General features: G+C 53.8%; 1 protein-coding gene across 1 annotated transcript; it reads left to right on the forward strand.

Annotated features, from left to right (window-relative positions):
• Positions 1–993: 993 nt before the first annotated feature.
• Trim29 (tripartite motif containing 29) lies at positions 994–27882 on the forward strand. The gene is made up of 9 exons (XM_004667357.2): positions 994–1861; positions 10188–10283; positions 12264–12497; positions 13610–13808; positions 16339–16440; positions 18580–18672; positions 21055–21150; positions 24000–24076; positions 26801–27882. The coding sequence occupies exons 1-9, from the start codon at positions 1055–1057 to the stop codon at positions 26861–26863; spliced, it is 1767 nt and encodes a 588-aa protein (XP_004667414.1). The 5' UTR covers positions 994–1054; the 3' UTR covers positions 26864–27882.
• The last annotated feature ends 81 nt before the right edge of the window (positions 27883–27963 follow it).

Genomic DNA, 27963 nt, shown 5'->3' on the forward strand with positions numbered 1-27963 from the left:
TGTTTTCTGTCCACTAAAAGGCACGGCTGGGGCTGGAGAGATGGCTTAGCGGTTAAGCGCTTGCCTGTGAAGCCTAAGGACCCCGGTTCGAGGCTCGGTTCCCCAGGTCCCACATTAGCCAGATGCACAAGGGTGCGCATGCATCTGGAGTTCGTTTGCAGTGGCTGGAGGCCCTGATGCGCCCATTCTCTCTCTCTCTCTCTCTTTGTCTCTTTCTCTGTCACTTTCAAATAAATAAATAAAAATAAAACCGTGTGTGTGTGTGTGTGTGTGTGTGTGTCACGGTTGGAGATTGTAGGCAGGTTTAGAGAAACTCAGATGTTTAAAGTACCTAGGACAGTGCCTGTGAGAATCAGTGGTCCATGAGTTTGAGGCCACCCTGATACTATAGAGTGAATTCCAGGTCAGCCTGGGCTAGAGCGAGACCTTACCTCGAAAAACCAAAAAATAAATAAATGAAATATAATTTTAAAAAATCTAACTGAAAAAAAAATCTAACTGAACCATGACTCCCCTTAGGTGGGAAAGCAGCTGTGCCTTCCCTGTGTGGCAACTGTTCTCCAATATCCAGGCTCATAAATTACGAGGTTATTTGGCTTGTGTGACTGGAATTAAGAGCCCTCTGTTCCTTGGACCTCTTTGGACACCTCACCTTGTGCCCTCAGGGGCATTGAGCTCAGCAAAGCACGCTCACTTGTGAGGACAGAAGCTCCCCTGCGAGACGTGCGTCAGATAGAAGCAGCTTAACTGGTTGCCCAGTGGTGGGAAAGAATTAAACTGGGGGAGAGGAAAAAAAAAAAAACAACCACTATTTAAACTCCTGGTTAGAGATGAATGTGCAGGCGTGGCCCTGGGTAATTAGCCACTGGGCCACGCCTGCCTCTCTCCCGGGCCATTGTCAGGCCCCTCCTCCCCTGGCTCCTCCCCCACCTCCTTCCCACAGGTGTGTCTCTGTGCCCCGTGGCTGTGAGCCCCATTCCTTGCAGAGGCACCCGCCCGAGGTCCACCCACCCCGCAGCCCAGCAAGCACAAACAGGCCAGCCAGAGAGCCGTGATGGAAGGTGCGGATGCCTCCAGGAGCAATGGGTCGAGCCCCGAAGCCAGGGATGCCCGCAGCCCATCGGGTCCCAATGGCAGCCTGGAGAATGGCACCAAGTCAGAGGGCAAGGACACCAAGACAGCCAACGGGCACGGCGGGGAGGCGACGGAGGGCAAGGGCCTGGGCAGCGCCCTTAAGTCAGGGGAGGGCAAGAGCGCCCTGTTCTCGGGCAACGAGTGGCGCCGGCCCATCATCCAGTTTGTAGATTCCGTGGACGACAAAGGCTCCAGCTACTTCAGCATGGACTCCGCGGAAGGCAGGAGGTCCCCGTACGCGGGGCTCCAGCTGGGGCCCTCCAAGAAGCCCCCCGTGACCTTTGCCGAGAAGGGGGAGCTGCGCAAGTCCATCTTCTCGGAGCCCCGCAGCAAGCCCACCGTGTCCATCGTGGAGCCGGCGGAGATGCGCAGGAACAGCTACCCCCGGGCCGACTCGGGCCCGCTGCTCCGGGCCAAGTCGGGCTCCGAGGAGGTGCTGTGCGACTCGTGCATCGGCAACAAGCAGAAGGCCGTGAAGTCCTGCCTGGTGTGCCAGGCCTCCTTCTGCGAGCTGCACCTGAAGCCCCACTTGGAGGGCGCCGCCTTCCGCGACCACAAGCTGCTCGAGCCCATCCGCGACTTCGAGGCCCGCAAGTGCCCCCTGCACGGCAAGACCATGGAGCTTTTCTGCCAGACCGACCAGACCTGCATCTGCTACCTCTGCATGTTCCAAGAGCACAAGAACCACAGCACCGTGACGGTGGAGGAGGCCAAGGCAGAGAAGGAGGTGACTGGCGGGCACCCACCCCTCGCTGCTTGTCCCACTGCCCCTGCAGCCCTCGCTCTGCTAGATTCTTCCAGCAGATACCTCTTTGCCCTCTGCACCCCCAGCCTAGGCCTATGGGCTTGGGAAAGAGGACTGTTTCATAGATGAGCAAACAAAAGCTCCGAAAAGACTGGGGGCTGGACCAAGGATACGTCCAAGTTAGGTCAGAGCGAGCAAGTAAAAACAGAGACCTCACTGCCCAGCCCTGCCTGGCGGAAGGTCTTTCTCCCTCTCTTTCCAGGGAGAGAGAATTCCTCCCTTTGAGCAGAGAGCCAGGCAAGCATGAGGGACGATACTAGGAAGAAGGGATTTGAGGGCCACTCAAATACCATTTTGGCTGCCTCCCCCCTTCCCCCAGTTTGTATTTACAGTCTAACAGTTGCTTGCTCTACTTGGTGCCCCAATCTTTGCTTCCTGGGGTGGCCTCCTTTTCCTGGCTTTCAATTGGGCCGTGTGTGTGTGTGTGTGTGTGTGTGTGTGTGTGTGTGTCTGTGGGCAGATGGGCCTGCGCCTGTAGGTGGGTGCTGTTGGGGAGACAGCGTGTGGGGGAGAGCGGATGCACATGAGCGTGTGTTGCACATGCACGCCGGTGTCTGTGCGTATGTGGGTGCTTGCCCCTACTTGCGTATGAGATACGTGTGTTTGTATGAATTCTATGTAAGTGATTAGGCAGTGTTTCCGTGGGGAGGAGCAGAGGCAAGTGGAGACTAGTGGATGTGGAGAACCTGGGGAGGGTGTTCTGAGCTAAGGAGCCAGCAGTGGCTGCTGTTCAGTGTTCCTGTACAGGCTACTCACCTGGCCACAGGTGGGTTCCCTAAGGAACACCTTGTTCTTCTTGGTGGCTAGTGCTGGGGATTTGACTTTAGCGTGAGGTTTTGTACCCCACACAACACAGCATCAGCGGGTCTTTCCTTGCTCAGCACTCCTCCAACAGGCAGAGGACCTTTGGTCACTCTTGCCTTGTGGCTCTGCCCCCACCTCTGTGTAGGGAGAGATGAGTCAGGGATGGGAACAGACTCAAACCTCCTTTCCAGAAGCCTCATTTGGCTCCCCAAAAATGTGTCTTCAGCTTCCATCGCACCCTACCCCCTGGCCTGTTTTTATTTTTCAGAGTAGGAAACAGAGACGGGGCAGTGGCATGAAACCCGTTCTTGCCACTGGGAAGGCAGGACCAGGGCAACTGAGGCAGGCACGCCTCAGGCTGGGTTTTGGGAGGTGTGACGAGTGTAAGTAGACATGGTTAGTCTCTTCCCTTCCCTTCCTGTAAAACTGAGGGGTTGGGCTAGATAGTTTTCAATTTCCCCATGGAGCTTCTTGGAAACATCTGAGCTCTTAGGATGAGGGTGAGGAGGGAGCATAGAAAGCAGAGGTGCCAGGTCTCCACCTGTACTGTGCAGGCTGTGGTTGCTCATGTCCTCCAAAACAAGAATGTCACCACTTAAAATCCCGAGGGCAGAACAGCTGGTCCTGGCAGCTAGGAAGGCCTTGGGCAGCTTGGCCTGGAGGCCCGAGCAACTCCCAGGTTCATGTTGTCACCTTGGGGCTGCTGTCGGGCACAGATGGTCCTTGATCTTGAAGGCTGTCTATGTAGGTCGGGTCAGGAGGTAGAGCTGTAGGTAGAGCTCAGACACACGAAGAAGAAGAGAGCACCTGCCCACATATGCAGAAGCAACTGTGTGCCGACATGGAGGCACAGCGGGCAGAATGCCAGGCTTGACGGAGCATTCCGTTTCGTGGATCTTCTGTGTCTCACAGATGGAGACATGGGCCTAGGGAAAGGAAGGCACCTGGCCAAGTACCTTGTTTGAGAAAGAAACCCTCAAGTCCTCTTCCCGTGTTCAAGGGCACCTCAGAGAACTCAGAGGGTGGGTAGAGGATCCTGGAAAGACTAAAACAGGGTGGGGAGATTGTGGGGTGGCCTGTGTGTATGCACACACATGTGCCTCTGCAGCATAGGGATAGGTGGGAAGGAGCAGGGCTGAGCAGCCGGGAGACCCAGGCTGAAGCAGTCAGTCTAGGCCTGGCACTGTTGAGATGCCAGCTGTAGAGGACTTTGATGCAGTCCTGGGGGTGGAGAGCTGATGGGCCAGAATGAAGGAAGCCCTCTGGAGGAATCTGCAACAGACCCACACACCAGCCCCCACACAGCTTTGTACAAGCAGCTGGGCAGAACCTGTTTGGTAGGCCTGCCGCTGAGGCTGGGTGAGGTGAGCCTTCCCTGTCTGTGTTCGCTGCACAAAGCTAAAAATGACACCCATGGCTCATCGGGTCCTCTGCTCAACGTACAGATGCTGAGCGGAGACCATGGTAGGAGAAGGTCACATGATACAGCAACATGATGACCCCTACTCTGATGGGTCTTAAGTCACAGTGTTGCTATACCAAACAACACAAAGGGTTCCGTAGATGCGCAGTAGTCTGCCCCTGTGTCTAGATACTTCAGGCTAAGTAAAGGAGTGAGATGAAGAGGGATGTGGACCCCTGTCCTATGTCCTGTGGCCTTTCCACCTACCCATCCCTAGTCCTGCTGATATAGGGTGGCCAGGTGTTGTGGTGTACCCGGCCTCTGGGGTGATAGCATCCTTGGCATAGGAAGGAGTGGGCATGAGTATCCCTGTGGCGGAGCTCATCCTCGGCACCTCACTCACGCTCAGCCCCGCCATTTGACTCAGTTCAGTTCTCCCACTGTGCCCTGTGGCTTGGTTTCTCATCTTCTTGCCCAAGTGTTTGAGCAAGGCTGAGCCACCAGGCTGCAAGGCTGGTACACCCACTAGTCCTTGAATTTCTTGCTGTGCTGGTCTGGGCAGAAGGAAAGCTCTTTAGGCAGGCAGTGGGGACTGGGATTGAGAGGGAGGAGGCAGGCTGAAGGCCAGGATAGCCAGAATCTACTCTCACTGGGGCTTTTCAGGGGAACACTTGGCGTGAGTGGGATGCAAAACGGGGCATGGTCAGTTGGGTGCTGTGGGGAAAAACCAACTAACAGGTTCAGAGAAAGGAAGGAGAAGGGAAAGTAAGCAGCAGCAGGCAGGCGAACAGTCTCTGAGGAGCACTTGTGGCTGCTGGGCTGGGTTCGAATTTAGTCACACACAGCAGTCCTGCAGGGTAGGGCAGCACATCACACCTGCTGCCTGAGGGAGTCACAGGCTCAGTGACATTGGGAGGCTCACTCACACAGGTCCAGCACTGAAGTGGTGGGGCTGGGATTCCTGCCACCACTTTACACTTCTTCCTATGGGTTTGAAAGAGTCGTAGGTAGTCACCGAGACCAGGACCCTCAGGTGGCAAGCTACAGGCTGCAGTCACTTGGTAACTTGTTAAAACAGAATCCCAGACCTTTCCTTGAGAAGTTCTGGCTCATGGATTGAGGCCTGGGACTCTTATTTGTAAGACTCCTACAGAGAGCCCGTGTGTAGCTGGGATGGGAGTGGAGGTTTAGGAAGTTAATCCACTACAAGGAAACTGAGGCCCAGGGATGTGCAGTGACTTCTGCAAAGGGCTCTGGCGCCTCTGTAGATGCCAGAGTGATGCCTCACCCCAACTGGCCCCTCCCCTGACCTGAGGCTATGAGGAAGTGGAGTGCATGAGTGAGGGGCGAGATCAAAGCCCACAGGCTGATGTGGGATTGTTTGACACTGTGAGTAGAAATACGGAAATCTATCCAGCATTTCAGATTCTTATCCTGGTAATTATCATGTGTCTGGGAGTACAAATTTGGCAATTAACTGGATCATTTGGTAAATGTCACAGCCCACGGCCCATGCAATTAATCCAGGCTGGGGAAAGATCCTGGCCGACCAGCATCCCTCTATCTTTCTGGCGGTGGGGAGATGGGCGTGCAGGTTCACCTGTCCAGGTGGGTGCTGGAACGTGTCGGCCAGGTTGAGAGCCACAGGCTGCGTTGCCCTCTGTGCTCTCAGAGAACTGCTCACTCACAGGCTTTCAAGGTTGGGTGGGTGACCCACAAAAAGGCCATTCCAGGCATCAGAAAAGAGAGCCCCAGACAGCGTAGGAGAAGGGAACAAAGGAAGTATTTAGGGACAGGCCTGGGCAGGGTGGAAGGGAGTGGGAGAGGAGGCCAGGAAGGAGGTGTGGGGAGCGGTGGTGCTGAGGCCTGTCAGACATCAGGGGCTGCAGCTGCCTTCCATGGGAGGAGGGAAAGCAGGAGAGAGAAAGTTGGGGCCCTGGTGGGGAGAAAAAGAGGGAGACAGCTTCTGGGAGGCAGCCTGGGTGTGGTAGGTTAGCAGATGTAAAGGAGGTCTAGGTGCTAGGAATGCCTGGGCCACCACTCTGGCCACAGAATGGGCCCTGGGCCCTGTGATTGCACCTTGGCCTTACCGAGTTCTTTTTGGCCATGTGGATTCGGGGAAACCATCTCTAAGTCCTGGTTGCTACATGCACAAAGTAGGGGTGACACTACTGACCTCCATGGGGTCTTAGGCCAATTAAGAAAATTCCCTGGCTCATAGGAGATGCTTCCCTGGCGTCCCCGTGTCTTTGGATTTTCTGTATTACCTCCTGTACAGGGCAGGGTGGGAAAGGTGACAAATACTGAATAGATTTGAGGTTCATTCCTAGAGGTCTGACCCAAGTCCCCTTTCTCAATGAGGAAAGATAGCTGTCCCCACCCCCCCCAGAGGGAAGAAGGGTCGTTCCCAGCCCCAGATGCCTTCCAAAAGCCTCTGTGTCCGGCAGGTCTGGTCCTGCCAGATGGACCGTGGGTGCCAGGCCCCTCCCAGTCTGTGTTGGACTTCCTTGGAGTCCCAGAGAAAAGGAGGACCAGTCTCTCCTCCACCCTGACCTATTCTGGCCGCCCACTGCTGCAGACAGCTCGTCTCCATTTCTGATCCTGCCCTTGCACGTGTCCAGACTGGCTCCCTCCTCCTCGTCTTCCAGGTCACTGGCCTACACATCCACCTCTCTTCTCCACGCCATAGCTGTCTCACTGATCTTCTCCTTCATTCCCTTACACAGATCGGACTCCCAGGGGCTGATTTCTCTCTGCCTTTGGCCTAGATATTTCATGGCATAAGTCCCGTTGGACTCTGCATCCTCTGTACTTTGTGTCTCCCTCTGACCTGTGAGCCCATTCTCCAAGGCCTCTTTGTACCCGTGGGTCAATCCCACGGCTCCTGCTGGGTGCCCCTTAGGACTGATGCTCACTTCCAGCTTTCACCTCCTCACCTCTTTGGCTTTTACTCGCTCCCATTTGCAGGGACTTAGTTTGCCCTCAGCCCCTTCCCCTGCCACAGTTCTGCTTCCTCCAGTACCCCCGACTTTCAATTATCCATGTTCCTTTTTTATTTATCAGAGAGAGAGAGAGAGAGAGGGAGAGAATAGGCATGCCGGGCCTTCAGCCACTGCAAACGAACTCCAGACGTGTGTATGTGCGACATTACATACTTGTGTCACTGTGTGTCTGGTTTACGTGGGACCTGAAGATTTGAACATGAATCGTTAGGCTTTGCAAGCAAGCACCTTAACCGCTAAGCCACATCTCCAGCCCCAATTATTCATGTTCTAAGCCTTTATTTTACATCTTCAGCCTGATGTCTTGGTCTTGCTTGTCCTTAGTCTGCACCTGGGAGGTGCCTGGACAGCAGTGGCCATCGGGACATTATTCAGTCAGTGCCCAGCACTTTCTGGGAGCTTCACTCCATGATTTCTGTCCAGATCACAATCTCCTTAGCAAGGGAAGAGAATCAGCAGTGCTGGCCAGAGACCTGGGAGAGAGGAGGAGAGGCCTGGTTTGTAGATGGGCAAGGGCAGGGTCAGAAGGAGAGACAAGCTGTCTGCAGCTCTTCTACTTCTTGCTACCTTTGTGGAGTTAAGGAACTTGCCGAGGCTCTCTTGCCTGCCTGTAGGAAGTGGTTATGGGCCCTGCTCTTGGATTCATTCATGTGCTCGAGGTGAGCTTCTTTCTGGACCCCATTGGCTCAAAGGGTGGGGAGGGGTAGAGCGTGGTTCTCTGCTTTCCTTCCCATCAGACCTCGTACTGGGGGTAGTGAAGTGGAGTTGGGGCCCTTTGTGCCATCTGCTGTGCCCTGAGTCCACTGTGCAATGCGTGGGGAGCCTCCAGCTTTCTTTTGGCCCAGAATCCCCTAGGAGTTCCTATTTATTTTTCTTTGTTTATTTATTTATTTATTTGAGAGTGACAGATGGAGAGAAAGAGGGCGAAAGAGAGAGAGAGAGAGAGAGAGGGAGGGAGAGAGAACGGGCATGCCAGGGTCTCCAGCCATTGTGAATGAACTCCAAATGCATGTGCTACCATGTGCATCTGGATACTGGGGAATCGGGCCTCGAACTGGCATCCTTAGGTTTCACAGGCAAGCACTTAACTGCTAAGCCATCTCTCCAGCCCCTCCCCCAGGAGTTCTTTAGGGATAGGAACATTGTCTCCGATAGGCCCATTGTCCTGCTTCGTAGTCTCAGATCCACCACCCAGGTCTGGCCTTCTCTTAGTATTTGGCCCTCCAGCCTCCGTTTCTGGGCTTTCCCTGTGTGCATCTGCAGAGATCAGAAGGGCTGGTTCCCATCACTTACGGGAAGATCTTCCTCCCTTTGTCCTCCTTCTTCCCATAGCTGCGTCTTCTTCCTAGCCTTGTTCCAGAGACCAGGCCAAGTCCCCACCCTTCTCTCCTCATGTTCCTTTCCTCTCAACAACACTTTGCTCCTCTGGTGTTGGCGTTTTCCATGATGCGGAGTTTCCAGCCTGTGGCAAGCAGAGCAGGTGCTTAGTGAGAACATCTTAGAGCCTTGTTGCCAGAGAGCCCAGGAGTGTGATAGGGGCGTCAGGGTTGGGGGAAGAGGTAGGAGCCAACTTCTGGTCTTCTTGTCTGGGAGGCTCAGTGGTTCCTCACCTCTGGGTGCCAGTTCTAAAAAGGCCAGAGGGGGTCTTTTCCTCAGATGCCTTGTTCTGGGGGTCTGTGGCAGGTACCCCAAGCTTGATGGGACATTCAGAGGTATGGCAACTGTTGATCTCAGGCCCAGCTGCACATGACTATGAGCTCACAAGGCATGGGTTGTGGCTTCTTCACGTGACTGTTCTCATGGGTTCTCTGGGAGATGGCCAGAGAAAGGGATGGAGTCTGCATTCAAAACCCAGTGGCTATGGGAGCCCTGAGCAGTCAAAGGTGTTTTTGAATGATTTGGTCTTTCTTGTCAGGTAGAGATCTTTCTCTTATCTTCCAAGCTAGACAGGACTTTGGGAGCCCTCATGTGGCTCAGGTAAGTAATGAGGTACCCCTGACTTGTCTGAATGGCTTTGGCCTTGCCTTGGTGCCAGCAACGTCTCAGAGAAGGGCCTTTCCTCACATGGAAGGCAAGCACGGCTATGATGCTGATGTCCCAACATAGCACTCCTGATAGAACCCCTTCCCAGCCCGTTCCAGGCCCCCACTGTCTGTATGTCCCTGTGTGTCACCTTAGGTCCTTTCCTTCCCAGCCTTACTTCGTAGCTTGCCTGGGGAAGAGTCTCTATCCTCCCCACACTGCAGATGCGTTCCCTTTCTTATAAACAGGTTTATAGCTGTGCCTGCCCAGACGGAGTCCCTGCCTGCAGCAACAAACCCTGGCTCCTGCTCACAGCTCAAGCCTCACGTCATGCCACAGAAATGCCGCGCATGGTTACTTCCACGAGACACTCCCTGGGCAGGGCAGGACAGTGCTGAGCTGGGCCGAGTCCCGCTCTTCTCTTTCTCCAGTGGCCCCAGGTTCATTGACAGGAACAAGAACTTCATAAATGAGCATCCCACCTCTAACATTAGATGGAGGTTCCCTGGGAGGTTTAGGCCCCATAAAGACATGGCCCCGCTGCCCAGCCCTAGTGGCCCAAGCATTCAGTGATGTAGTATTCGATGCGATATTGGATCATTGGCACAGAACCTAGTAGATCCTAAGTCCTGATGAACATCTGCTGAGTGAGGGCTGAGTATTTGGTGAGTGATGAGCTTGCCTGAGGTGGCTCCAGTGGTTAGATGCATGATCTGAGTCTCTACTTCGATCCTCTCTCTTTTCTTTTAATTTTCAAAAATATTTTATAGAGATAGAGAGACAGAGAGAGAATTGGCATGCCAGGGCCTCAGTTACTGAAGTCAAACCCCAGACACTTGCGCCACCTAGTGGGCATATGTGGCCTTGCACTTGGCTTACCTTTGTAAGTCTGGCTAACATGGGATCTGGAGAGCCAAACATGGGTCCTCAGGCTTCGCAGGCAAGCACCTTAACTGCTAAACCATCTCTCTAGCTGCCCTCCCTCTTGATACCTATAACCCTCTGCCTTTCCCTGTAGACGGAGCTGTCACTGCAAAAGGAACAGCTGCAGCTGAAGATCATCGAGGTGGAGGATGAAGCTGAGAAGTGGCAGAAGGAGAAGGATCGCATCAGGGTGAGCAGACCCGGGCCCCCTTGTTGCTCCCTCACCACCCAGTGCAGCCTGGGAGGGGGCATGCCTCAGCTCCTGTGCCAGGATTTGGCCCACAGTGACTTCCCACACACTTTTGTTTCAGATCCTCCCACTTCTTTGACATTTTCTCCTGCCCCCTCTTCTCAGCTTGGGCCAGTCATTTAGTTGGGCTCTTCTTGCCTGTCATCTGCCCCATCAAACAAAGACTTCACACCTATCCCTGTGTGTCTTTCAAGGTCCTCTAGTGCTTGCTTTGCCCTCCAGACTACCCAGCTACCAAATACATGCCATTTCCTTGCTACTTGTGCTAGTGTGACGAGATACATGTCTGCTGTGGTTTAGTAATGGCAGTTTAGGTAAAACCAGTTTGAGGCTACTAATTCTTGAGCCTAGCCTCAGGAACAGCCCAGCTCAGCTGGTGTTCAAAGCCAGCCTCAACTACATAGTGAGTTGGAAGGCAGTCTGGACTTCATGAGACCCTGAAACAACCACCACCCCAACAAACCACCAACAGCAACAGTGACAATACATACACAGATTTCTTTTTTACTGTTTGGTATGTGTGGGTATGTAGTATGTGTGTTGTGGTGCATGTGTATGTGTAATGTACTATCTCTGTGTGTAGATGTGTATGCCATAAGCTTACATGTGCAGCGACCAGAGGAGAATGTCAGGTGTCCCTCTGTCACTCTTTCTGTTTTAGTTCCTTGAGGCCGAGTCTCTCACTGAATCTGAATCTGCTGTTATTTCTATCTCCCTCTCTCTCTCTCCCTTCCTTCCCTCCCTCCCTCCCTCCCCTTCTCTTTCTTTCTCTCTTATTTCTTTTTTTAATTACATTTTTTTAAAGGTAGTTCTCCCTATAGCTCAGATTGACCTGAAATTCACTATGTAATCTCAGGCTGGTCTTGAACTCATGGAGATCCTCCAACCTCTGCCTCCCAAGTGCTGGGATTAAAGGCATGCGCCACCATATCGGGCTCTCTTCTCTCTCTTTTCTCTTCTTTCTTCCTTTCTTTCTTTCTTTCTTTCTTTCTTTCTTTCTTTCTTTCTTTCTTTCTTTCTTTCTTTCTTTCTCTCTTTCTTCCTGTCAGACTGACTGACCAGCTATTCCTAGTGATTCCAATCTCAACTCACCACAGGACTAGAATGACAGGTATGTATGGCCATGCACAGCTTTTAAAAAACATGGGTCTGGGGATCAAACTCAGACTGTCTCAGGCCCGCCTGCTTGTGCAGTAAGCGCTCTTACCCACTAAGCCATTTTGCCTGCCCCACTCACAGGCATCTTTTCGGTAGATGGTATCCTTTGGTGATACTTTTGAATGAGATTTGTGACAAAATAGGCCAAGTTAGGGCGCTGGGAATTCCCTGTTCCTGTGGGAACCTAGGGAATCAATGAGGAGGACTTTTTGTGTGGTTTTTTTCAAGTTTTCTTTGTTTATTTTTATTTATTTATTTATTTGAGGGAGACAGACAGACAAGGAGGCAGATAAGATAGCGAATGGGCACACCAGGCCCTCCAACCACTGCAAATGAACTCCAGATGCATGTGCTACCTTGTGCATCTGGCTTACCTGGGACCTGGGGACTCAAACCTCCAACTGGGGTCCTTAGGCTTCACAGGCAAGCACTTAACTGCTAAGCCAAATGAGGAGGATTTTTCAAAACACTTTAAAATTTTTAGAGACAGAGAGAGACACAGGGATAGAGTGAGTGAGAGAGAGAGAATTGGCATTGCCAGAGCCCCAGCCACTGTAATTGAACTCCAGATGCTTGTGCCACCTAGTGGGCATGGGTGACCTTGTACTTGCCTCACATTTGTGCATCTGGCTTAGGTGGGATCTGGAGAGTGGAACACGGCTTCTCAGGCAAGCGCCTTAACCACTAAGCCATCTCTTCAGCCTAGAAGGATTAAAAAATTTTTTTTTCCTTAATGAACCCCTCCCCTGATATTGGATCTAGAGCTTTACCACCAATGAGAAAGCCATCTTGGAGCAGAACTTCCGGGACCTGGTGCGGGACCTGGAGAAGCAAAAGGAGGAAGTGAGGGCTGCGCTGGAGCAGCGTGAGCAGGATGCTGTGGACCAAGTGAAGGTGATTGTTGATGCTCTGGATGAGAGAGCCAAGGTGCTGCATGATGACAAGCAGATCCGGGAACAGCTGCACAGCATTAGCGACTCAGTGCTGTTTCTTCAGGTAAGAGTCCCCGTCACCCAAGTCCTCAGCCCCCGAGCTGGCTCCGACCCTCATCCAGCAGCCAGCCATCCTTCCATCCACCCATGCCCATCTGCTCATTACCTATCCACCTCCATCCTTTCATCCATCATGCATCCATCCATCCACCCATCCATCTATCCAGCCTCCAATCTGTCTGTCCATTTAATTTGTCCATCCAGTCCACTCCTCTGCTTTTCTGGCACACAAATATCACCTTGTACCAATTTCAATTGCAATATACCAGTAGTGCTCCAGGTTCAATATGAAAGAGTTCTATGATTAATTAGTAATGCCTGCTCTAGGTAAGGGATGAATGGCATATGAGTGCTGCATATTTGCTATCTTTGATCTGGTCTGGTCGTGCATTCATGCATCTGTCTTTCTGTCTTCTAGAATGTTTTGGTACTCCTGGCATCCAGGACTCTATTAGGTGCTGTGGTGAATAGAGAAGTATAAGACACCTTTTCTGCCCCCGAGCAGCTGCAATCCAGCTGGGAAGATAAGACATGTACAATTAGAGAACAATATAGAATAGTGTGTAATTAAATGATAGAGCATATGGCTCAGGAGATAAGTGCCGGTGGAAACTCAGAGAAGGGCAACCAGCCTTCACCAATCTAAAGCCAGCATTGTGGAGGAGTTGGGGTTTGAATGGGGTCTCGCAGGCTGCTTAGGACTTGAGAAGGGTGGTCCAGTGTGTGGGAAGGGAGGTGAGATGCACAGAGGTGCAGAGGGCAGGATTGAGTGAGGCTTACTGTAAAGATAGAAATACCCAGGATGTTCTAAAATTCCTGGAGTTTTAAAAAATGCTTTCCCTCACAATCTACACAGCCAGGGCCACTTGCACACAGCCTTACAAGGTAGGCGCGCTGCGTGCAGGTCAACAGAGGGACTTGTCACAATGCTAATGCCACCAGGGCTATGAGCAACCAGAGGATTTGTGTTGAACTTTTTGCCCCAGTAAGGTGAAGTGAAGTGATTCTAGAACTTAGCTCCTCTGGCTTCCAGCACCGTCTTCGGCTAAACTGAGTGCCCCCTCCAGAGCTCCGAAGGACCCACAAAGTTAATGACCTATCCCCTTTTCTTGGTAGGAATTTGGTGCCTTGATGAGCAATTACTCTCTCCCTCCACCTCTGCCCACTTACCATGTCCTGCTGGAAGGGGAGGGCCTGGGGCAGTCGCTTGGCAACTTCAAGGATGATCTGCTCAACGTGTGCATGCGTCACGTGGAGAAGATGTGCAAAGCTGATTTGAGCCGCAACTTCATTGAGAGGAACCACATGGAAAATGGTGGGTTCCCTCTTGTCTGCAGACCCAAGGCTGCCCTGGAGGAGAGGGTCACTTCCTGACACCTGGTGTCGGCTGGCACCTAGCTGGCTGGTTCCTCACTGTCCTCATTCACCTATCCACTGGAGGGTTCTCAGAGAAGGGCTCAAGGGCTCTAGCCCCCCATTGAAGTGGCAGCTCCAAGGGGCCTCCAGAGCAGGGAGACCCAGGGCAGTACTGTACAGGTGCCTCCTCTGTGTGGGTTCTCCATCTAGGTCAGGAGTTAGTTTCATGCAGATTTCCATCAGGTGGCCGGGCCCAGACTAGCAGCTTCACGCTATTGCTGGCCAGCCTCCAGATGGGTGACTTAGAAGCTCCCAAAGACACCTAGCCTTGCATCTGAGCTCGGAGGGAGAGCCTGCCTGTCATCCCGGCCATTCAGAGCCCATAGGTTGGCCTTGGCCTGCTGGGCAGGGCTGGAGATGCTGGGACATAGCCCGTCTCTGTGACTCACTTGCCCTTTCTCTGAGTCATGCTGCCCCTGCAGAGGTCAACTGAATCATCTCACAAAGAGCCTCCCCACCTGAAGAACTACCTTGTTAAGTCCTTTTCTACCTAATCCCTGTAGGACCTGAAGCCTGGACGCTTTCCCCAAGGCTTTGCCCCATGGCCCAGGCCCAGAACAAGGTCTTTAGACAACAGCCTGATTAAGAACTTTTAGCCACTAATGCCCCATGGAAGTGACTCTCCTGGATGTCCCAGTAGAGGACGTGAGTCTTGCAGGAGGAGAAGGGGCTAAGAGTGTGCCTGGGTGTCCTCCTGGTCGGCTGCCACACAGTGTCCCTGTGAAATATGGGGATCATTCAGTCATACCCAAGGACAGAGAAGCCATTTTAGCAAGATAATCATTTGGCTTTAAATGGCACTTGGATCCTGATAGTTCTTCTTAATGACAATAGTGATGACCCTAATGGGGATGGTGACAGCTGATGGCGATTGAGTGCTCCCTGCACTGGGGCGTTACTCTTTGCTTCCCCACCTTGTTTTCCTTGGAGCGTGTTGCATCTTTAGACTCCAAGACTGAGGCTGAGAGAAGCAGCTTGACAAAGGGTTCCCAGCTGGGGAAAGGGGTGCTGTTGGGCATCACATCCTGCCGCTCAGTCCACCGTGCCTTCCCATCTTAGATGCTGCCACCACCACCATATGCAGAATGAGGCTCTCATCATCTTTGGGGGTGCAGGCCTTGTAAGGGAAGCTCTTGGGTGGGTCTGGGAAGACCTAGGAGGATGACCTCAAGTAGGGCGGGGTGGCCTGTAAGCCTTTCTGGAAACATCCAGCCTCTTGGCTGCTCACTGTCCCATTTCTAGGTCAAGATGGTACCTGCCTTGGCCTCTGTGGGTGTGGCCTTGTGCCCTGTGGCAGGTGTGTGGTAAGGTGGTATCCAGGTACAAGGCTGGGTGCTGCTGATTCAGTGGCCCTGCACCATGCCCAGAGCCCGAGGGGAGCCTCCTGTGCCTCAGTGTGGGCATGTTTTTGTCACTGTTTCTTTGTGGCTCAGAGTGTACCTGCTGCAGGGGTAGAGATGGGTAGCCTGTGAATGGGACATTGCACTGAGCATTCGCTACTCCCTCACAATGGCCCACTCACTAGACGAGGGATGCGCCCCAATCTCACAGGCCCTGGAGTCCAGAGGCGCCAGGCCACCTTTCAAGATCCTGGCTCATGGAGACCAAGGGCTGGGCAAAGACCTAATTACTCAGTCTCTGCCTGTTCTTGTCTACCTCTGCCAGGACCCTGCTCCATACGAGTGATGAAGGGTGAGGTCTGAGCCACTCACTCCTCACCTGGGAGGGCGGGAGGCGGGCTGGGCATCTAGTAGAAATCTGGGTGAGTTATGGGATCTGCAGTTGTGCGCAGTCCCCTCTATTCACCTGGATCCGTGAGTCACAGAGGCCAATGTGGACCTCATTCCACCACCTGATTCTGCCACTTAGCGACTGGGACTTAGCTGCAGAGTAGAGGCCGGGACTCCAATCCCAAACTGTTTTTTTGTTTTTTTCTTTTGAGGTAGGGTTTCACTTTCGCTCAAGCTGACCTGACCTGGAATTCACTATGTAGTCTCAGGGAGGCCTTGAACTCACAGTGATCCTCCTACCTCTGCCTCCCGAGTGCCGGGATTAAAGGCACACGCCACTGCACCCAGCTCCTCTTCTGCCTTTATTGGCATATTATGCAGGGCAAGTTGCTCTGCTCACCTTCTCAGACTCGTTTTCCTGATCTGTTACACAGAGACGTTCTCACCTGCCCAAGAGTTGTTACACAGATCAAATGGGAAATGGATATCGAAAGCCCTTTTGTAAACTGCAAAGTGCTGTAAACACAATCTTCCTTGCAGGAGCATAGTTCAGAAGGGCGGTGGCTCACTGCTGAGGAGGGTGTCGGGAGCACAGGCATACTGTTGCCATGTTCCCTGAGCCTGTGAGAGCTTGCTTCTCCTTGCATGGGGGAGGTGCTCTTGGGCCTCCCCCTGCTGACCGGCCCCCTTGCTCCTCAGGTGGTGACCATCGCTACATGAACAGCTATACGAGCAGCTATGGGAGTGAGTGGAGTACGCCCGACACCATGAAGAGATATTCCATGTACCTCACGCCCAAGGGTGAGGACCAGCAGGCTGCCAAGGGGCCCCCGGTCCACGGAGCGGCTCTCGGGCAGGCTCCTTCTTGATAGGGTGACCATACCTTCCGTGTAGCTGCAGAAGTCCTGGCGCTGACCAGCTGTCCCGGTGTGGTGACAACCTTCACCTTCTTTCACTCTCAGGGTGACGAGTGTCCTGGTGTGGTGACAAATTACCCAGCACCCTACTTCTTAAGGCATTGGTCCTCTGATGCAAACAGCTCCTCCTACTTCTCCTTTAGCCCCTCTGTCCTTCCGAGGGTGTCCTGGGCTCCCCTCTACCGGGCTGGAGCTGTTCAGAGCTTTGCTTCGGCTTCTGCACGTCTTCAGGCCTGGGCACGGCTGGTTCCTCCAGGGCCACTCTGATCTTCCGGTGTATTTCTGTTCTGGCCCACCATCCCTTTCCCTTCCTGTCACCCACTGTGCCCCAGCCTGCAGGGCTGTCAGCCTGGTGGGTTCTAGGCTGAGACCTACCTGTCCATACCCCAGGCTAACCTGCAGGGGCATGTGCGGGGGGCGGTCACTAAGCTAGACAAAGAGTGTGGGGGGAGGTGAGGGAAGGAAGACTGGAGACCTGGGGAAGGCCACGGGCTGGAGGGGGTAGCTGGAGGCTCAGAGCAGTCCCTCATAGACAGACACACCCAGAGCAGGAGGGACCTGAGTTGGGAGGGGTGAGCTCATCGGAGAGGAAGCTTTGTGTCCTACCTTTATAAACAACACCTGGGCTTTCTGGGAGGTCTGAGCAGCAGGTGAGTGTCAGGATTCCCTCACCTGACATTCCTGGGATGAGCCAGACCTCTCCCTCCCTGCCCAGGGTGCTATCCCCTTCTGGCCAGTTCTCTGAGAGGATGTGCCTTGCTAGGCAGCGTCCAAACATCCCTTACCTCTGAAACCCCTGCTGCTGGGCCCTAGCCTGACCTCTCTAGCTTTCCCTCTGGTCAAGAGCCAGCCTGCTGTGGTCCCTCACTCGTGACCCTGCATATGGGAGAACCAAGGCCACTCTGGCCTCACTGCTGGCCTCTACGAGGGGAGAGTGCAGCCCACCATGATGGTTCTCCAAGAGTATCTGGGCTTGGGGCTATTCACAGTCCCTTTGGCTTTAGTGGACCTCTTTGTAAAGAGAGGCAGTGGGATGCCAGGGCTAGGAGCCCTCCCATCTCTGGCCCTGTGAATCAGCTGTGACGTTTATAGGTAGAAAAAACAGGCCTCCCTGGCGTCCCTGCCCTGGCACTGTGGGTAAAGTCCCATAGGGACAGGAGAAGCAGGACACCCACTTTCTGACTCCTGGGCTCAGGAGAGAGGGGAGGCTGCACAGAAAAGGGGATCAGAGAAGCAGGGTCACTGAAAGTCACTAGATCTGAGCCTGGAAGCGTGAGACCAGTGGGATTAGGTGGTGATTGTGAGTTCTCTCTTGGGGAGGTTAGCTTCTAATCTGGAAGTAGGACAAGACTGTGGTGGACAGGAAGGACTCGTGAGTGCTGGTCCCAGTGGGACACACTTGTGGTGGGGACGTGGTGCATGAAGTTTAGGTAAGAGGGGCAGAGACAACAGGAGAGCTTTGGCACACGTAGGCATCCTTCCCACCTGCTTTCCTCATGGACTGTGTGGGAGCCCAGTGTGCGTGGGCAGTGAGCCACAGGCTGTGTTGGCACCTGGAGTGAGTTCCCAGATGCTATCAGCAGGTGTCTCAGATGTCACTGGGTGAAGACCCAGAGCCCCTGTCCCCATTGCCGCTCTGGAACTCCTTCCTCTTAGCACACTAGGTACCAGCCTCTAAAATCTGGCTCACATGGGGTCTGGCTTTGGAGGGAAGTGTTCGCATGTCAGCCTCCTGGCCCCAAAGCCCCTAAGGAAGGTGACTATGGCCATCCAGGAGAACTACAGTGCTCTGGGAACGATGATCAGTAGAATCCCTTCCGCTCTCTAAAGCGTCCCCATTGGGATACGTTTCATGATGGCCTTATGCTAGACCCAGGGACTGCTGTTAATGATGGCGTTCAGGCCCTATGGTGGGCACTTAGGGGGAGCTGTTTCAATCCTGCCCTAGATCCTGTATGTCAGAGGCCCCTGAGTTAAGCCAGATACACCTTTCTGTATTGAGGGGTCCTTTTCTGCTTCATAGGTGGGGCCAGGACATCTTACCAGCCTTCGTCACCCAGCCGTCTCTCCAAGGAGACCAACCAGAAGAATTTCAACAATCTCTATGGCACTAAAGGTAGGAGGAGCTCAGCTCCATAGGGTAGAGGCCCGGGTGGGTATGTGAAAAGGGATGTTGCATGGAGCTGGGCCATGGGTTGGGGGTCTTAAATTCCCTGCATGAGATGAATGTGGAGAGCCAGGCAAGGATAGATCCTACTGAGTATAATGTGTGTGTGTGTGTATGTGGGTGCATGCACAGAAATGCATGGTGTCAAGAGAGAAGAAGCGGAAACCCCAATGTCCCTGGAACCCCCCCAAGTGCATGTGGTCTTCTTGTCTCTTGAAGCATGTCAGGGGAAATGGAGCAAGTGGCCAGCCTGGGGTTCAGTCTGAGGCTATCCCGGCAAGTGTCAGGACATTAGGACCCACTGCAGACCTGTACTGTCATGTACTAGCCACACAGTGGTTAAAGTGAACAAGTGTAGGAACGCATGATGTGACGTGGGCTATCCTTGGAAGTCCTAGAGGCATTGCTGCAACCCCTTTAAGGTCAGAAGTGGAGGGCTAGAGAAATGGCTTAACGGTTAAGGCACTGGCCTGTGAAGCCTAAGGACCCATGTTCTACTCTATCCAGATCCCATGTTAGCCAGGTGCACAAAGGTGAAGCAAGTGCAAGGTCACGCATGCCCATGAGGAGGCACAAGCATCAGGAGTTTGATTGCAGTGAATGAGGCCCTGGCATTCCAATTCTCTCTCTAAAAATAAAATAAAATAAAGCCGGGCGTGGTGGCGCACGCCTTTAATCCCAGCACTCGGGAGGCAGAGGTAGGAGGATTGCCATGAGTTCGAGGCCACCCTGAGACTCCATAGTGAATAACAGGTCAGCCTGGGATAGAGTAAGACCCTACTTCGAAAAATCAAAAAAAAAAAAAAAAATAATAAAGATCAGAAGTGGAGGTGAGGATGTGCTTTCTTCAGAACTTCACATCCGGGGTCTGCTTTACCCAGTGTGCTGAGGGGGACCACTGTGCCTCAGAACAGAGCTGTGGGCTCATGAAGTGCCTGCTTTGGGGGGCTCTGGTTCTGTCCTGGAGCAGGAGTACTGCCTACCATGTGCAAGGAGGGGAGGACTAGGCCAGCTCCACCAGACGCTCCACCCTAGGCGGGGCACCATGTAGATACCACAGTGTGGAGCAGGTCCCAGGAGACTGGCGGGCCAGGGCCACCTGGTAGACAGCACACTGTTGGGGCCGCTCTGTCATTAAGATTCACAGATGTGATCAAGTGCAGCAAGTACCTATGGGAGAGGAAGTAGGGATGAGAGGCCCCTGCTGCACAGGGAGCGTGACGTTGGAGGTACCCAAAGCCCCAGTGCTCCGGAAAGGTCTGGAGAAGGGTGCCTCATGCATGGGGACTCTGAACCTTCGATTCCAATCATCCCCTTGCTGTTCCTCCGCATTACTTCCTCCTCTAGACTGTAGGGACATCTGTGCATATGGACATCTGTCCAACCCCCAACAAACAGGAGATGGCATTCTGTCAGCTTCCTCTGTTCCCGAGTGTCATGATGTGCTGGTATTTATTTGTTCATTTGTTAGTGTGCGTATCCAAGACACACAGTGAGCAACCTTTACAAACCAGGATCTGCCAGGCACCAGTGTGATGCTGGATGGGCAGGCATGTTCCCAGCCCCCTGAGCTCTGTAGAGGGGTGGACAATTAAACAGGCAACTGCAACCCAGGGGACAGGGAATGGAAGGTGATGGAAAGTGTCTGGCACAGTCACACATGGACCTGGGGGAGATGACATATAAGCTGACACATGGAGACCCCACTACATGCGTCTGTTGAGAATGGGGAGCAGATGTGTGTCTCAGGCAGAGGACCCGCTTTGGATCCGAAGCCAGGAGCAAGAAAGAGGTTGAAGTTGGAGGAGCTGAGACACAGCTTTGCTGGGACGACGGGGAGGAAGGGGGACATGAAGGAGGGAGAGGATGGCAGTGAGGGACCCTCCTAAGACCTGTGCACCTCGTTAAGGACTTGGCTCCTTATTATTGAGGACAGCAGTCATTGCAGGAACATTACATTATACTTCTCCTTCTCTTCCTCCTCCTTCTTCATTTCTTAGTTTTTTTTTTTTTTTTTTTTTCAGGTAGGGTCTCGCTCTAGCCCAGGCTGATCTGGAATTCACTCTGTAGTCTCAGGCTGGCCTCCAACTCACAGCGACCCTCTTACCTCTGCCTCCCAAGTGCTGGGATTAAACGTGCGCCCCCACGCCCGGCTACTTTATACTTTTGATGGCAAAGAAACCTGAGGGAAGGCAGTACTCAGCATAGTGGCTTCCTATGCCGGGATGGCAAAGAGACCAAGGGCCTCAGAATTGGCCAAGTCCTTGTCCTGCTCTCCCCCTGCCACACCTCCCTGTGGGAGGGTGACACATCTTCTTTGCCCTCTGCCAGGTAACTACACCTCTCGAGTCTGGGAATACTCGTCCAGTGTTCAGAGCTCTGACGACGTGCCCATAGTACAAGGCAACTCTTCCTTCTCCCTGAAAGGTAAGTCTGTCCCGCTGCCCCTGCTTCTGCTCAAGGCTGCCTGGTTTGGGTCTCTGTCTCCTCCCTAACTAGTTCCGCTCTTACCTTCTGGAGGTCAGAGCCCCATGCTAGGCCAGGGTCTTTGCTGCAGTGGAGGGCAGGGAAGGGCCTGGACGACACCAGTGTTCCTCAGAGACCACATGATGGCCTCTGAAAATGGGTTGTGAGAAGAGGACTCGGAGACCAGGGTGGCCTTTTCTCTCTAAACCACCAGCCCCTAGTTTGGATGCTTCTCTAGGGCTTACCTCCCAAGTCTTCTGGCCGCAGAGCTGATTTAACTCTTTTTGCCCAGTGACTCCAACATGGTGGTTGGATAGACCTCAGGCCATGTAGCATCCCACAGAACCACCCCGGGGAAGCCTTTCTAGGGTGGTGGGACCAGGTGATCTTTACGCCACCCAAATCTTTCACCTACACTGAGCCCCTGGCACTCACTGTTTCTTGAAGGTCTTGGACAAGGCTGGAGAATCAATAGCTTCTGCAGCCCCCATCCCTGGGGTTGAGGTCATTTTGGAGACTCAGGCTCCAACCTAGTATATAGTAGGGTTTGGGGCTCTCTCATGTCTCTAGTCCCAGAGGAAGCTCTGGTGGGCTGAGGTTGGAGAAATACCATTTCCCACTACACCCAAAACACCTGGTCTAGAAGGAAGGCTCAGAGGCCTGGTCCCTGGATGGGGGAGGACAATGAACTACCTAGTACATACAGACCCTCTGTCCCATAGCAGTGACCTTCCAAGTGACTCTATCACTTAATGGTCCCTTCCAGGTTATGGTCATAGCAGTATTCTTGAGCTACAAGCTGGTTAAAGGAGAAGGCAATATGGGGAAGGAATTCTAGCCTGTAGATTCCCAGGGGAAGTCCTGTCTTTGGGCCTAAGAAGCTCTGGACCTTGCCTGGGCCTGCTGGCTCCCAGCAGATACCTCCTTGTTCCCTGTTCCTTGTTCCAAACCTGGTCTGAAGGCCAGCTGGCACAGAAGGCCAGCTATCTTTAGCCATGCCCATGGAGCCCCCCTTCCACTAAAGCCCCACCTGGAAGGGCCTCCTTTCAAATGCAAGTTTGGAGGAGTCCAGAGCACCGCTGCCCATCTTCACACAAAGCAACTAGCTAGCTGAGAGTGACCAGACAAGGCTCTGGACAGAGGATACTCTGTATTCTAGGAAAACAGTGGCCTCCAGGCCTCAGTCCTTGGGGTTCTCCCTATCCCCAGAAGTCCTGCGGGTTGAGCAAGGCTATAGAGCTGGGTCCCAGTGAGGTGTGAGAGCCCCGGCCTCCGCGGACAGCAGGCACACGCTGCTAATGCCTCTCTCTCTCCCAGCAGGCACTGGGAAATCCCCCTATCAGTTCACCACCTTGGGACAGGCTACTGCAGAGTTTTCCAAGCCACTGGACCGCAGTGGGCTCTTTAAAAATAATCCCGGTACCTGCCTGCTTCCCACCCCTCCCCTTTCCTTTCCCATAGCAGGGAAGGTGGGCCATCCTGGCAGGGGGTTCTCTGCCACTTCTAGGGTGTCCTGGTCCCTGTCCCCCAAAGCTTCCCGGAGAGGGATGCATGTCCTTCCATGCCATCCTAGCTCATTCTTCCTGGATTCTGTCTGCTGTCAAGTCTGGTATTGGCGCCACCCCGCCCTCCTTCTCACCTCTCATGGCTGGCATGGCATTTTCTTTCTGGATACTGAGACTGGAGGTCTCAATTTGCCTTCTTCATCTCCATTCAGGGCCCATGGAACCTTCTCTTTGTCAGGCTGCTTCCACCCTAGATATATGGACGGTGTTGTAGGGCGTGGTGCGGGCCACCCTCTTGTATAGGACATGGTCTCCCTGTGTGACAGCTTGCCTGGACAGGGGCCGGCCAGAGACCCTGTTTAATTTCTCCATCTTCTCAGTCTTCAGGTCACATCCTATTTCTTCCCTGCCGCTGCTGGCTATCCCTGTGGGTCGATGCCTGGCCCCGAGAGGGCTTACCAGCTTGTGCTGGGAACCACAGCTCTTTACAGAGGCCTCTGGAGCATGAAGGGGGGCCTGGAAGGTGGCTGGGCAGCCCCACCCTAGGGCAGCACCTTCTGATCAAGTCCAGAGAGTGCCACCTGCTGAGACCTCTTGGCCTTGCTGTCCTGACCCTGGGGGGCAGTCACACTGGCAAATCTCTGCCTTTCTGTGTGTTCCTGGTCATCAGCTAACAAGACGGGGGACACTTGGAGCTGGGCAGAAGGAGTGGCAAGATGGGCTTTGCAGTCTGGCAAACCTGCTTTCAGATCCTTCTGGCTGCTTGCTAGCTGCACAGCTCGGGCAAACAGCTGAGCTCTCAGAGACAGAAGGAGGGCACAGCGATGGGAGATACTGGTGCAATGTTTCGCACAAGCAGGACTTAACACATGGACCACCCCAGCATGGCACGGAGGAGTCCCTCCTTCCAAGCAATGCTGGGAGGGGATACTGATGAGGTTCTAAGAGAAGGAGTGGTCCATCGTGAGCCCACAGGGTTGAGTGGTGACATTCCTGCCTAGCAGTGTGCAACGCTGATCTGGATTGGGGGACAAAATTCTCCTGATGCCTGCCCAGCCCACCTGGCTGGCCCCTTCTCCTTTTGTCTGCCTTGGTGCTTCGTCCCTCTGGCTAACCTCCCAGGATTTTCAGTTGCCAATTGCACCACCCCAGCTGCTGCGTGTCTCTGCAGGTGGCTGCACTTGGTTCTGCGTTGGATGACACTGAGGGTCACTTTGGGGCAGGCAGCCCTGCTGTTGCAACCCCACTGGGATTTCCTGACTGCCAACCCACGCTTCCCCTGACCAGAGCCTCTTGTCTTCCCAGGCTATCCTTCCCTCCTCCGGAGTCAGGCTCCCAAGGCCCAGCCACAGACTTGGAAGTCCGGCAAGCAGACTCTGTTGGTAAGATGCCACGGGGAGGGTTACTGGCCACAGGCGTGTCCTGGGGTCAGGGAGCTGGTCTGATGCAACCAGGCTCTGTATGAGGGAAGAGCATGACTTCTCCAGGCCATGCTGGAGGGTGGATAGCAGTGGCCTGAGAACCCGAATGAGGAAAAGGTCGTAGAGACAAGAGCTTGTAGGTTGGGCCCCTGTGCATGTGCACGCTGTCTGGGCCTCAGTTTCCAATCTGTTGGGTGGGCTCCCTATGTTTGTATTTGAAAATGACCATTGAGTACTTGTAATCAGTGGCATTGTCTCTACCGGCCCTGACGTTGTAAAATGCTCAGTGAAGGGGATGGGCCTTTTGGAGATGGGTCTCACCCCCGGAATAGCTTTTCAGCTCTGATAGCATATCGATCACTGGGGTGATAGTATGGGGTGGGAGAGCTGACATGTGCTTAAGGGTTCACTATCCACGGACTCTAAGATGGAGGCATCAGAGAGCTCTGACAGGAGGAGGTATGACAAAGAGGTCTAGGCCACCTACTGGTTATGGCAGCCCAAATGAATCAAATACCATCTTTGGGAATCTTCCTTTATTTTTATATTACAATGCTGAACTTATTGGCCAGTTCCCCATAGATGCAATTCCCTATCCACATGACATCTCTGACACCTCCCCAGGACCCCAGCGACCCAGGCCTGTCACCCACATGCTCGGCCTGCATCTCCCCAAATGCTTCTGTCCCAAGGCCTGTGCCAGGTCCCGAGGGAGCGCGCTGTGACTCTGCTGTGCAGGTGGCATTAGGGGTTTTCTGGGACAAAGACTGGAGCCCCTGGCCCCTTCTGTCTTTGCATTTGGAGGTCAGAGCATGGGGTAATTTCTTCGGTTCAGCAGAGTGGCGGGGCAGAGTTAGTTGGGAAAAAAAATCTTTAATTTGTGGTGAGGGCAGCTAAGTGATTGCATGTGTAATATGGAGCTGGGCCCAGGGCCACCACCGCAGCAGGACCGTGGAAAGCAGATATGGGGGAAAAAGAGACCCAGTGTACCCCTCTACATACACACCTCCTTGCTGTCGAAGACGTGGGTTTCTGCAGAGCAGGCTCCCAACCCCCTGCAGACCCCGCGGGACTGGGATGTGACCAGTGCTCAGCCCTGGTAGGACAGGCGTGGTATGTGCAGAGGCTGGCCTGGCAGGCGGGCTGCCTGGGGACTGGTCCCTGCCCTCACCAGCTCGCTGAGTGACCTCGAGTGAGTCCAGCTTCCTCAGTGCCTCGTTTCCCCCACCTGTAACATGAGCTATGTGGCTCTAGTGATTTCATAGCCCTCCTTGCTCTCGTTTGTTGAGATTCTGAGCCAGGCAGGGCTGGAAGAATGGGGAATACCCCGCCAACCCACCACTATGGGCTCTCAAACAAAAACAGCATCTTTCACTGACCTGTAGTCTACATGTTACGGACATGACTGTTCTTCAAAACAGAGAGAGTGAGAGAGAGAGACAGAGGGAGAAAGAAAGAAAAGAAAGGCCTTGCTATTTCCAGATCTATTCCCCTTCTCTTATGGACTGCTTTGGGGTCCTAGCTGGCACAGGGGAGCTGGAGATCTGGTTCTAGGCCTTGCTGTGCCAGAGAAGCCAGGTGAATTTGTGTCCTTTCCTCTCAGTTTCTTCACCTGTGCATTGATGGTTCAGCCCAGATCTGGGCTAAGGACTCTGCCCTGGCATTTCCCCAAGCCTAAGTCCTTCCATGCACGAGGCACAGGTCACGAGCTGGAGGGTGCAAGGCTCCAGGCAGAGGGACTAAGGCAGGGCTGCGTGTAACCTCAGGGGTAGCAGGGCTCGTGGGTCAAGGATCAGACTCCATTTCTGACTTGCTCAGGGACAGGTCCACTTCCTGATACACCCTAGGGGCCAGTAGCACCCACAGGGGCTAGAACTATCTCCATTTTCAGCTCCATTCCAGGCTGGAAGGCCTGGTTTCTCAAGGTCCCGAGGTAGAGACTGGGAGGAGAGGAGTGCCTATTTCTCAACATTATTGTGAGACTCGATACACAGAGAGGTCTGGGAGAGCTGTTGCTGACTCTGTCAGGAAAAGCTAACACTGAATCCTGATGTGGGGGCCAGTCGTGTCGGGCTGGGGCAGTGGTTTGCACACTCTGTACCCTCTCTGTCAGAAAGATCTGTACTCCTCACCTCATGCACAAGTCCTTGAGACACAAGAGGTGATTTCAAGTTGGGAGGTGGAGGACTCTGGAGCCCATCATCGGAACCTCCATTGTGGCTCTCTCACTCGCCAGTGGAGTGACTTGGGCAAGATGCCTCCTTTCTCTGGGCCGTGATCCGCTCGACTATAAAGTGGCTATGAGAACAGTAACCTACTTAATTGGCTGGTTGTAAAACTTAATTGAGTCAGCCATGTAACACAACGTAGCACTCTGTGGCACAAAACACTGTGTGTGGTGGCTGTGGTGACATGGGAGAACCTTGGGGATGGGGCTGAGGTTCAAGCTCATGCATTAAGTAGCAGAAATGAACTTTAGTTAGGATTTGAACCCAGAATCTCTTTTGACTTCTGAGACCACCTACCACTCTCAAGGCAGGTCAAGCTTGGGGGTCAGGACCCAAGGTGGGTGCGATTGTAGCAGCAGCTTGGCTCACTGCTGCTTTGGAGGAGGTCTAGGTTAGGTGGGTGACTAGAGGCCTCACCTGCCTCCTGGAACTCTAACCACTGCTGTTTTCCCCACAGTCTCACTACCGGCCTTTCTACGTCAACAAAGGCAGCGGGATCGGCTCCAATGAGGCCCCGTGAGCTGGGCAAGAAGCTCGCCGCCCCGTCCTCCCTGTCGCTCCTGCCTTCTAAGCTACTACGCTCTCGCGGGGCAAGGAGCCTGGCCCTGCTCTGCCCTCCTGCAGCCTCTGCTGGCCCTACCAGGGCATCCTGGCTTCCTCTGCCCCCTCTCCCACCAGCCCCTTTTCCGACTGGTGACTTGTGATGGTCACTGTGACTCCTGGGTTCAGGAGTCAAGTCATGGCAGGGATGAGAGACAGCAGACCTTCTCTCTCCTAATCCTTCCCCCGGGTTGGTTACTGGGACCACGTGGAACCCGCCTGGTCTCCTACTTGTGTGCTGCCATCTTTGGGCCTGGTGACAATTTCCTTTCAACGCAGGCAGTGGGTGCCTGACCAAGGCAACCTTGCTTCTCCCATCTCCATGGGCGCACTTCTTCCCAGAAGCCCAGCCCTGTCTGGAGGAGATTCGCTATATGCACCTTGCTGGGTCCTCTTATTGAAGCATTGCCTGGCAGACAGTGCAGTCCTGGCCACACCAGAGGGGATGTTCTTAGTGTCTTGCCTCCTCCCTGGCCCAGTTGTGGGTCTCCAGGACACTGGAGGTTGGGGTCTCCTGACTGGCAGGGTGATCATAGCCAATCTCCCCCGCTCTTTCCACTGCAAGGATTAGTCCTTCCCTGCACGTGTTGGAATCCATCCATGAGAACAGCCCCTGGCCCAGCTGTCCTGGGGGAACACTACCCTCCAGTGTTGAACTTGGTGTTCCCCCCAGCAATGGAGGCCAGGAGGGCTGGTGGTAGCAGGGCTGCTTGCAAGGGTGTCACATACAGGGCCCAGCCAGGGCCTCGGTTTCCCCCTGCCTACACTCCGAATCACATGTGGCTGCTTGCAGAGAAGCCAAACCAGGAGCAGTACTGGGTGTTTGGGGGCTTGGCTCCCAATCTGGGCCACTGGGGCTACATATGGGTCAGCTTTCAGGGGTGGGGAGGGAGACTTTTGGCTTGGGCTTTCCCTCCCGAATAAACCACTTCTCCCTCACTCCTCTGGAACTGAATGAGCACGTCTCCGACAGCTGTGTCTGATCTTCCCTATTCATCTTAAAGATGGGGAGTCTTTGGG

This window comes from Jaculus jaculus, chromosome 3 (genome assembly GCF_020740685.1).
Source record: "Jaculus jaculus isolate mJacJac1 chromosome 3, mJacJac1.mat.Y.cur, whole genome shotgun sequence".
In the NCBI taxonomy this organism is placed as follows: domain Eukaryota; kingdom Metazoa; phylum Chordata; class Mammalia; order Rodentia; family Dipodidae; genus Jaculus; species Jaculus jaculus.